At 40.3% G+C, this 12,052-nt stretch overlaps 1 protein-coding gene across 1 annotated transcript; it reads left to right on the forward strand.

Annotated features, from left to right (window-relative positions):
* Positions 1–3,206: 3,206 nt before the first annotated feature.
* On the forward strand, positions 3,207–10,983 carry SUMO2 (small ubiquitin like modifier 2). The gene is made up of 4 exons (XM_020806283.3): positions 3,207–3,366; positions 5,756–5,887; positions 9,272–9,343; positions 10,370–10,983. The coding sequence occupies exons 1-4, from the start codon at positions 3,346–3,348 to the stop codon at positions 10,430–10,432; spliced, it is 288 nt and encodes a 95-aa protein (XP_020661942.1). The 5' UTR covers positions 3,207–3,345; the 3' UTR covers positions 10,433–10,983.
* The last annotated feature ends 1,069 nt before the right edge of the window (positions 10,984–12,052 follow it).

Here is a 12,052-nt window from a genome sequence, read left to right on the forward strand (position 1 = left end):
ACGTGAAAGCCTTCAGGGAGAAGGATGGAGTGGCTGTTCCTGTGCTAAGTGATCCCAAATGGCTCATGGACTTGGCTTTTCTTGTTGATATCACACATGAGCTTAATGTACTGAACAAGAAGTTACAAGGCCAGGGGCAACTTGTCAGTGCTCCCTATGACAACGAGGGAGCATTCTCCACAAAACTTGTGTTATGGAAAGCCCAGCTCTCTCAGACAAACCTTTGCCATTTCCCAGCATGCAAGGCACCCGTGGATGCAGGCACACCATTCAGTGGTGAGAAGTATGTTGATGTCATTTTGAAGCTACAGGAGGAATTTGATCACAGATTTGCAGACTTCAAGATGCACAGAGCCACATTTACAATTTTTGCGGACCCCTTATCCGTTGATGTGCAAGATGCCCCTCCTGTGCTTCAAATGGAGCTCACTGACCTGCAGTGCAACTCTGAACTCAAAGCAAAGTTCAGGAAGGGGTGTGTGTGAAAAAGCAGACAAGCTTGGGCAATTTTTGAGACCATTGACCCCCAGCTTCCCTGAGCTTTCCTGAATGTTCAGGCGGACCATGTGCTTTTTTGGGAGCACATACTTGTGCGAAAAGCTCTTCTCCACCTTGAACTTCAATAAGTCCAAGTACAGGTTCAGACTGATTGATGATCATCTTCAAGCCATACTGAGGGTCTCAGCTGCTTCCTCCCTCAAGCCAAATGTGGCTCGGCTATGCAAGATGAAGCGCTGCCAGGTCTTTAGCAGCAAGGAGTAGGCAAGAGAAGCCATGCTGAGAAGAACAGTTCGTGTTCTTCAATGTTCCATTCATGTTCAGGACAATTCATGTTTAGAAGAAGATTAAAGGTTAAAGAACTGTTAATACAGACATTTGAATCTGAATACAGCAGATATAGAAGACTGAAGAAACCACATATAGTCACTCACTAGAGAATTATTATTATTATTATTATTATTATTATTATTATTATTATTATTATTATTATTATTATTATTATTATTATTATTATTATTATTATTATTATTTTATCATTATCATTATCGTTATCGTCATCGTCATCGTCATCGTCATCGTCATCGTCGACGTCGTCGTCGTCATTATCATTATCATCATCATTTTCATTATTACAGTATTTGATTTATTTATTACTGATTGATTTATTTTCTTATTAATTCTTAATTTGTTTATTTTTTTCATCTTATTTTGTGTTCAGTAATAGTCCCTCCTCTCCTTCCAGCAGGGGGATGGTGTCCTCCTCTTGAACTTCCACCCAGTCACACTCCCCAGTGGGTTCCCCCGTCTGCCATGGGACTCCAAAAATTCCCTCTGTTGATTCTCCCATATTCTCTGTTCTAACTTCTCCCTTTGTTCTCTTTCCACTTTTTCCTATCTTAACTTCCTCCTCCACTTTTTAGTTTCTCACCCACCCCAGTAGGATGGTTTGGGGTTGAGTTCACGTCTCCACCAGGCATCTGCCTCTTCTTTGGGGACTCGTAGTTTTTCTGTCTTTCCAGTCCATGGATCTTCCACCCAGATCCATTCCCAGCCTACTGGCAACTCTCCTTCCCCCCTTTTTATATCCCCCAACCCCGCTTCCACTACTTCCCATGCCCACCAAGGTAGTTCCGGGTTCCGCAATCATTAGTCCTTTCAAATTTCAAATTCCCCGAGTCATGTCCAGGAGGTCTTGTCTTCCAGGATGGGGGAACTGGTGTGGTCTGGCTCTCTTTCTCAGCGGTTGGCGGGAGGGATGGCACTCCTGAGAGAGGGGTCTCTCTCTCTCCCTCCTTCTTACACTCAGTTCTCCCCTTTCTCTGGTGTATGCTTTTTTGTCTTCTGTCCTGTGCTTGATGACTGCATTTAATAAGCTGCACCAACATTGCACTGATACAGTATTTAGTAGCCTTTGGCTGTACCAGGACCACAGAAGGTCTAGGCTCCCGGAACCAATAGATTTACCTTTTGTATGTTTATACCTTCACTTTGCCATATCCCTGTGTAGATGTAATAGGTGTTTGTCAGCTCTGTTGTGAAAATAGGAATGGAACAATAAAGTGAAAATAATTACTGTAGATGATAGGACTCAATTTGGTGCTGTGTTTCAAAGACGAGCACTTTTGATATATGCCATCAAGTCACTTCCAACTTAGTGCAACCCTTATAAAGTTCTCAAGGAATAAATACTGAAGGAGTGATTTACTATTGATGCTTCTTAATGAGTTTGTATGCCTAAGAGGGGATTCAGCTGAGGTCTTCTGAGTCCTTTTCCAATGCTCCATCCAGTACAGTACATTGTGCTGGCTCTCACCAGTTATATAGGGAGGTTCAAATTTTACCATGTATAAACATTTTAAATTGTTTTGTTGTATGTAGTAGCCATCCTGGCTAGGGATCCTTAGATTTTCAGCACATCTGGAAGGCACTGTAAGCAATGGAGACATTTCCATTTCCAGCCCCTCCCATCAAATTGGCAGTCCTTGAAAATGTAAAAAATAATAAAGTTCACCAACTCAGTTTCTCTGTACAGAGAAAACAGACCAGTGATATACTGCAACTGGGCTAGTGTTGTTGCACTGTTAAGTTTCTGTAGGAGGCTGGTATACATGCATTAGCTTATTTAGTGGACTATGAAGAGACTGACCCTTAAGCTTTCTTCCTGCATTAACTTATGTGAATAGTTAAAAGTGACTAAAGCAAATGTCTGGAGGAAAAGGCAGCTAAATAGGGCGAGGTCAGATGAAGAACATGTGTAACAGGTAAAATGGACATACACAGAAACAGCCAGGAAAAGTGTGCCTTGTCTTTAAACCAAATGAATAAGCACAACGAAGAAGGAAAAAGGTACACTGTACAGTGAAACCATGTACTTTATGTGCAAGTTGAAACTTGTTTAAAAAGACATGTTGGCTAGGTAGCCACCTCTGCAGTCTCACAGGCCCGACGGCCATTTTGAAAAGACAATACCCTCTGCACGAGCGAGAGCAAAGCTCGCAGCTCCCCGCGGGGTGCGCGCACGTTGGCCAGGAGCGCGAACGGCGCCCCGGGGTACGCGCACGCACGCAGACTTCGCCCTGCCTTCGCCGTTCCCCTCTTCGTTATGTAACGGCGCTGCGCGCTCTCGCCGGCAGCGGCCCAATGGGGCGGCGAGAGGAGGGGGAGGGGAAGGCAGAGCGTGCGCGCTCCCGCAAGCTTAGGCGCGGCCCCGCGGTCGTACGTGCGCGTTCACTCGCCCCCTCCCCCAGTCTTTCTGTCTCGGCCGTCGCGGTCGCCTTTTTCATCTTTCCGTCCCCCCGACTTGCGACGAGGTGCTCGGCGCGGAAGAGACCCCGCTGACTCGCCATGGCTGACGAGAAGCCCAAGGTGAGCGAGGGAGAGGCGGCAAAACCGGCATTTGGGGGTTCAGGTTTGGGGAGAGAGGGAGGGAGGGAGGAGGAGAGAGAGCGCGAGCGAGCGAGCCACCCTGGTGCTACCGCGCCGGTTCTTGCGCGCCATTTTCCTCCCCTCCCCCGCTCCCTCCCTCCCTCGCTTCTTTTCCTGAGGGCAAGACGGTAGGAACCGGGGTGCCGTGTCGGGGGACAGGGAATGGCTTTCCCCGGCTGAAAGTGGAGAGACTTCCTTCGCTTTCCACGGGACGGGCGGTATTTCCTTCCCTCACACCCGTCCCCCTTTCCTCTTTCAAAGGGAAAAGGAAGGGGCGCTAGTCCCTCATGTCCTGGGCGCCATCCGCAGCCTTATTGACTGGGGAGATCCAAAAAGGCCTCTTTGTGTCGCTCCGCTGCTGCTCGCCTCATATGCTGGGGCTCCCAGAGTGGTCGAGCCGCAGGGAACTCCTCTCTTCTCTTCTCCCCCTCTCCCCTCCCCGTTTCCTCTCTGGGGGAGTGAACGGGCAGCCGGTGGTCCGGCTCTTCCTCTCCTACGCCTTGTTTTAAATGTGATTTTGGAGGCGCCAAAATCTTGGCTGCTTCAAAGACCCGTCCTCTTTTTCCAGGACTCTTTGCAGGATCTTGTGCCAGGAACGGGGCTTTGCCGTTTAAAGCGGTTGAGTGGAGCAACCTTTTAAAAAGGCAGCAAAAATGCATGGAGTCTGGCATTGCTGTAGTAATGTGTGGTTTTTTTTAAAGGAGATCTGGCAAAACCTTGGTAATAGTACAGGAATTGTGTGGATTTTTACCTGATGGAGCAGTTTTGCAAACTGTGAGCCAGATGGGAATGGATGTGCAAGGTGTTCCCTGAGGCTGTGAGGGAGGTATTCTTATGTTAAGTGATGCTTTTTGAGCTGGAATGGGAGCATCTTCTCTCTCAACATGTCTCAGTAGTTTGCTGAGTGAAATAGCTCCAGACACAAACTTGTAGATTGTACATTTGGAAAATGCAGGGCAGTCCAGTTTTTGGGGATTGTTTCTCTGCTTTCTACTCAATCATTAAAGGGAACCATTCAAGATCTCTGCCTTTCATGTCTCTCATGGACTTCTAGAATAGAGTTAAAACAGTTAAGCTTGTTGAAGAGGTACTGTTAATGGGCCTTTCTTGCAGTTACTGATTTTTTTTGACTAGATAGATCTGTGCTTTCAGAATGTTAAAAACTGAGGGGGATATAACATAGATAATGGTAAGAGAGTTATGTTAGAATGCTTGACTTAAAGGAAGAGATATATTGGTAATTAGCATGTTAGAAGCCAGAGTTCCAGAATATAGGTATGTAGATTTCCTTAGAAGGTTAAAATTAACTGTTGTGTTCTTTACAACTGCATACTGTTGTCTTTACCTTTAAAATCATTCCTTATAAAGAGTAAGCAAGACTTTGTGTTTGAATGCTGATTGACTATACAGGTTATTTTTAGTACAGAAAACTAGCCATATTGGTTAATTTCATTGAGTAGTTTACAATACAGTAGTATATATGTCTTCTGAGACATAATCCTCAGTGAGTTCCAAGGACCTGTCTGACTGCAAGGTTAATAAAATATGTTTATTAGTTTTAAGTATTATCTTGTATTGAAAATGCAGTGTGGTATGGAAATCAAAAGAACTAATTTTAGTTCAAAATGTAAGCATGAAAGACAAAATTCTCCCATACAAACATTCCCTGACTTTGAAATTGGCAGGAGAGGCCTTTCTTTGGGTCCACCACCTTCTGAGAATCCTTTGTTGAGGATGGAAAAGGCAGCCTTTTTTTGTGGCCATGCCAAACTACCTGCCAAACGAGGCTAGAGTGGCCCCTCCTTGTCTAAATGTCTAACAGGAGGCTGAGAACTTTTCATACAGACAGACCTTTAATAGCTGACAGCCTAATGACAAGATGTCTGGAACTGGGTATGCTCAGTGTAAATTATGGCATGTCTTTTTTTTTTACTGAAGTGTTCTAATGTTTTCTTATTTTAATTGTGTTTTCATATTGTAATGAATATAATTGTACAGTATTTCAAACTTGTGTTCTAGCAATACTGTTTCTAAAATTGTATTTAAGCCACCTTGTGTCTCAGTGCTGGGAGAAAGACAGCACATTAAATGTGTTAAGAAAGAAATAAGCATTGAAGTTGCTAACAGTGCTGTAACTGTCCATGCTACCATGATCCATTGTTACTTCATAGCAGCATAATAAAAATATCTACAAGCTAATAACTATTCAATTACATTTCTGAAACTGACAACTGTAGTGACTTGTTCTTTAGATTTGAAGAATGCAGTCTGAACAGTTAACCTGAAAACTTACTGGCTTTAAAATCATTCTGTTTTTCTTCCCTTTCAGGAAGGAGTAAAAACTGAAAATAATGATCACATTAATCTGAAGGTTGCAGGTCAAGATGGATCTGTGGTGCAGTTTAAGATTAAAAGGCATACACCACTTAGCAAACTAATGAAAGCTTATTGTGAACGACAGGTGAGAAAACTGTAATAATGTTTCTGGGCATCTCCATGCCATTGATAGGATACAGAAGTATCTTATTCTGCAATGAATGTGTATAAATGAAAGTGCATCGGATTATACTATGCTCTTTGAAGATACTAGCCTGGTGAATGAGGTAGAGGCTACCAGCAAGAAGCATGCCTAAGTTGATGCTGACAATATTAACCTCAGCTTTTCTGGGTCATGGTTTTTCAAAATTCTAATTAGCATAATGTTTCTATATGCATTTGAGATGATGAGCAGATAGCTTATTTTGGAACAGCCATTGTGTTATTTCTGGGACAGTGAAGCACCATGCCTACCTTATAGTCAGTCTTAACTGAAGACACAGTGAATGTACTGGCCTCCTTTCTGCTCATAGTTCAACATCCACATGTATGCTCTGAAGGATGTAAAGAACCTGAATCTATAACTTGAAAAATGTAAAGTGAACAGTTCCTAAATTTGAGAAAACTACTATTCACAATGTCTTTTTCAGAAACTTTGGAACAGTGATATCTTTACTTTAGCATTTATGTAATGGATTACTTGAAACCCAAACAATGTAGTTTCCTATTCTGCCTATCGTGTGGTGTTTTGTTATTATAAAATTACACTGTGGTATGTCTTTTTTTACTTCATTTTTTTTCAGAACTTGAGGACTACTCACTCCCAGTAACTCAAAATGTGAATAAATATATACTTAAGAGTGACATAGGAATCTTAGCATTAAGATCTAAAGCATGTTGGATACTCTGAAGTCATGTAAGGGCAGAAGTGATACTTAACTGGTGTCCAAAGTTAATTCTAGCCTGATACTTATATTAGCTTGCTTAGGACATATCACTTAAGTTTAGAAGATGTATAAACTAGTATTGTTCACTAGTTAGGCTGCAGTGTTTTAAAAATGGCTATTGCTATAATTGGCCTATTTGCACCCTTTGTTGCAAAGTTGTGAAAACGGTTGTAGTTAAGTTGGCCTTATGAGCAGTGCTAGTATAGTCAGTGATGAGCTCATGCCCAACAAAGTGTATAGTCTTTTTCTCTGGCTTCCTTACTTTCTGTGCGTTGTGGTATGGTTATGCCGTAGAGCAGTGGTCCCCAACCTTGGGCCTCCAGATGTTCTTGGACTTCAACTCCCAGAAATCCTGACCAGCAGAGGTGGTGGTGAAGGTTTCTGGGAGTTGTAGTCCAAGAACATCTGGAGGCCCAAGGTTGGGGACCACTGCCGTAGAGCATTGTTCTCCATCTTTCTATTTGCAGTAAGGCTATATTCTTCAGATGTGTCACAACCACTGTCTAGCAGCCTTTCATGAAATGGCCAGAAAGAGAAAAATTCCAGTCATCTAATATGGTTGCTGAACTGATGGAAGCTAGATATTCTGTATTTATAGTCTTAAGTAGCCTTAAATATAATACAGACTAAGAAAAGCAACAGTAGTCAAAGTCCTTTTTGGTATTTCCTAAGTTCTATGTAGGCTGCTACAGCTAATTGCTGTAATGACACAGTGTGTTTCAGACACATGCCCAGTTATTTGCCCAGTTGTGCAACCAAGATACAGCACAGCATCTTAGCAGTTAGTCATGTCAAGTTACACAGATGTTACACAAACACCAACAGGTTTCTGGGGACAGTGGGCTTAAATAGAGCAAGGATTAAAAGTAGGAAGGCAGTCTGTTAGGGGAAGCAGTGCCTAATAATGTGTGTCACATGGTAAGTCCAGAAGTGCTTGCAGTGGCAACATTGATTAGACCCAACTACTTAAAAGTACAACAAGGCTGCAGGATTAGCCTGTGTTCCTCTCAGGCTGCAACCTTGGGAGGAGGTATGAACCATGTCTGGATTTTGCTGAGCTTTGGAAATGCTCCAGGTGTTTGGGACCATTGTGTAACAAGAATAAATTCCAGAGCAGATAAATTCCAACCCTTTTGCAAGTTGGACACTGTCCTAATGAGAATTCATTCTGATAAGACAGAATGGTGGATCCTGGCTGTTTTTTTTTTAAATCCCAAGATTGTCACTCTTACCTTTATATTTCTTTCCACCTTCAGATATGGTGATTAGCTACAATAGGATGACCAGATGTCAAGTCTAGTAATCCTGCGTTATTGATTGTATTAGGGTTGGAAGGAGTTGCAGTTGAACAACTTTTGGAGGTTGCCCATTCTGAGTTAGCCAGTGAGCTGCTGGATAGCTCAGTAGCTTAGGCATCTGGCTATGGAGCCCAAGGTAGGAAGTTCAATTCCCCACTCCATAGGGTCCCTTCGAGCTCTGAAGTTCTAAGATGACGACGATGTGACAATCTGCCTAAGTTCGCATCAGCAGATTCTCTGCTGCTGGAAGTAGCATAAATTGACGAAAATACAATGCTTTAAAAATTAGGATTGGATTTATTTATTAGATGTATGTACAGCACCATTACTGGAAAGCATTATTCTGGGTAGTTTACAACATAATACATGACAAACAATAAGATTAAACGTAAAACAAATCAGAAGATAAAAATTGATACTACAAGTGGCATAATCTCCAAATATAAGGCAGAACTTTTAGTAAGAAATGTGTAAGAGTAAATTTGATTTAATGTGAACTGCATTAAATAGCTAGTGTATCTGAAGGCCATCTCAAGTTGTGTTTAATCCTGTGTCCTCACACACTAGAAATGTTAGAAATTATGGTTTGTCATGTATTACTGTATTAAAAATGTGGCTTATTGAGAACTGTATATCAATAGGCAGTAGTCCAACAGGATAAGTTACTATAGAAGTTTTAAAGGCATGTAGTTGGAAACTAAATGTAACCTTTCTTAAAAATCAAAGATCTGTAATAGAGTTTTAGTTATTAAAATGAAATCCATTTATTTATTTACAAGCAAGACAAAAAAGCAAGCGTGTTTAAGTCAGTAGAAATGAGGAAAATGTCTTGTATAGTAAGTATGTCATTGCTGGATCTGCAGAACCCACATTTTGTGAATAGTATTGCAACAGTAGCTATTTTCTGTTTGTCAAAAAGTTAAAATGCAGTACAATAATCCTGGAGAATTTCTTCTGTTAATATAGGAAAATATTTTTGTGATTAATATGTTGGGACTTACTAACCTACTTTTTGTCATGCCTACTCACAGTTGCTTAAACTTTATCTCAGTCACTGCTTTTGATTCCCAAAGATTTAGTTATCTAATGATTTTGTACATGTTTGGTGCTCCCACTAGGGGTGCTGTTGAGTATCTTTGTTGTAATGTTTAATCCACGCTTCATTGCTGCATTCTGGAATATTTTTTGGAAATACAAATACTGTATGTGTGTTAGGAGAATGAAGAGAATGAATAGTGTTTGATTCAAATAAGTAGCATTTTAGTTTATTATTTTTCTTTGTAGGGTTTGTCAATGAGGCAAATCAGATTCCGGTTTGATGGGCAGCCAATCAATGAAACAGACACACCTGCACAGGTAAAAAAAGTGAATAAATAATCCTTTTTATTAAAAATGGAAAACAAGACAGAAATATCAAGGAAGGAATGCTTTATTAATAAACTGTTCTCATACTCCTGGTGTTTATAGTTCATTACATTGGCAGAATTCTAGGAGAGGTGTGCAACTGTTAAAGACTTCTGTTAGAAAACAAATTGGTGGGGGGAATAACATTTTTGTAAACTGTATAATTGTCAAATACAACTTTTTAAAAGATTTTTGTCCAGCTTTCTACAATTGTGTTCTCAGTGCAGTTTACATAACTTTTAAATATAACTTCAACCTGTTTACTCCCTGTACAATCTAAATGCCTTAGCTCTAATTGTAGGTTAATACTTTGAGTGTTATTCCCACCCATGCCTGCTGCTGCTGTGTTTAGTCTTGATAAGTGAACATAGAGATGCATGTATGACTAAAAAAATACAGTTTGCAAAAATTAATGCTGAATAAGCCTGTCTATGCCTATGTCCTGCTACAGCCTCCTGTACCTTGTTACCTGCTATTTTGATCTTTCAACCCTCAAATGTAGTTTTAGATGTATTCAGAGGAGCCTGAGAGAGCAGGAAAAGCCAGGAAACACTCCCTGTGTAGACACAATTCTGTTCCTGTTTGTCTAGAGCTAACCCATTGGCTCTGACAGGTGAACAGAATAGAAGCCTTGCTTTCTAACATAGATGTGGTTGAGTTTAATGAAGGGATCAGGAACATGTTCCAATGTCATAGACTGCAGCTCCCATCAGATTGAGCCAGCCTGTCAGTGGTGAGATCTGATGAATGTAGCAATCCAACAACAAATAAGGTGATATGTCTCCATCCTTATCACCAAGTAGATAGTTATACAGCAGAAATCTGTATATCAGGTTCCCGTTACTGGAGATGTGTGTTGCTGCAACAACTGATCTTTAGGCTTTCTTTGTATTGTTGTATTGTTGCTTTTTATTGTTGCTTTTTACAACAAATGAGATATCTAAAAATAATTGTTTTGTAAATTTTTCAATTATACAGTTGGAAATGGAGGATGAAGATACAATTGATGTGTTCCAGCAGCAGACAGGAGGAGTGTACTAAAAGAGAGAAGCAAACTTCCTTTCCACAGACAACACATTCACAATTAGAAAAATGAGACTTGGTTCAGCCACATCTGACTACTACAGTATAGCTTTCTCTCTTCTTTGATTTCTTTTCCTATTCCTTCTATTGTACATAACGTAATTGGTGTACGTGCACAGACATGCATTTTTTAACTAAATGGCCAATGGTATGTTTGATCAACATCATATGGAGATGGGGTGGTAAAAACAAACTGGTCTGTGAAAATACCCCATTTTTCCATTAGTGGCATGCTCCTCTAACTTTTATCTTTATATTCCAGTAAGTTATTTTGCTCTCAATGTTGAAGAAAAAAACAAAAACCTTGCATACCTTATTTGATTGGATAATTTCAATGTTTTTCTTTTATCGTTGTACAACCAAGGACGATTTTATAACTTTTTTGTACGTAGCTGTTACATGTAGAGCAATCTGTCGAAGTAGGGAGAAATTACTCTAAACAAAAATTTGAACTTGGATAGTTTTCCCTTCCGTCTTGTTGTTTAAATAAACTTCTTGTTTAAAATAAACAGCTTATTTTTCGGTGCTGTAATGACCATTCAGCAGCATGGCAGACAGAGAATCCACTAGCTGCTTGCTGTTCCATCAGATTTTGTACCTAGTTGTTATGCTTCTCTCTACTGTTTATACAAATAGAAAAAGTACAAGAAGTCTAGAGACTGACTAGTTTCTCTTTGGGGAGATTATTTGAACAGCTCTTCTTGCACTGGCAACAGACAAGATTTCTGAAGTAAATGGACAGATTTAAATGTTTAATTTGATTTACTTGTGCAGCTGTTTGTGTTTTTTAATCCCAATTGTAAATGTATTTATATTGATAAGTAAGACAACTATTTTAGAAAAAAAAATAGAACTAGACTACTTGCAATGCATCTGATCCATAATCCAGTCCTCCTATGGATTTTAATTCAGTGAAGGGAAACACAAAGTATCTATTTTTACTTGGGAGCTAATGGTAGCTCCAGAGTTGCTGATTTATATTGAATAAATTGCAAGGGAAGGAAGGGATGTGTAAAATATCAAGTACTATTTCTATAAAAAGTACTATTCATTGTAATAGAAATGTTAAATTACCTAGGAGAAGCAAAATTCCTATATTTAACAGAGGATAAAAATAGTAGAGAATCCTGTTTTGGATGGTATCATTTTAAAACAGCACAAGTAGTCATGGACTGGGGAAATATTTCAGAAGAAAATAGTGCAGAAACATTGGTTGGTTCCACTCAGTGTTATGATCCAGTATAAACACAGCATATGTGAAAGTATAAATCTTCAGTATGAAAACCCAGTAGGTGCTGTTATTTGTATTAGAAAGTTGTCATTTCAGAAACAGCAATACAGTATAGGTAGCTGCCTCTTTGTTGCCACAACACCACTGCACCAAAGCATTTAAACTGCTCCTGTCCCTTATGTAATTTCATAGAGACCTTCACAGGTTCCTGGTACAGAACTGTCAATCCAGGCTCATAATCATGGTGCAAATAAGATGCCTGTTGACAGTTCAGCAAGATGTAAGGGTGACTCTTTCAAATACGCATGTTCTGCTTCTGCTGTTAAAATCAGTCTATAGCATTGAGG

Source organism: Pogona vitticeps, chromosome 2 (assembly GCF_051106095.1).
Source record: "Pogona vitticeps strain Pit_001003342236 chromosome 2, PviZW2.1, whole genome shotgun sequence".
Lineage (NCBI taxonomy): Eukaryota > Metazoa > Chordata > Lepidosauria > Squamata > Agamidae > Pogona > Pogona vitticeps.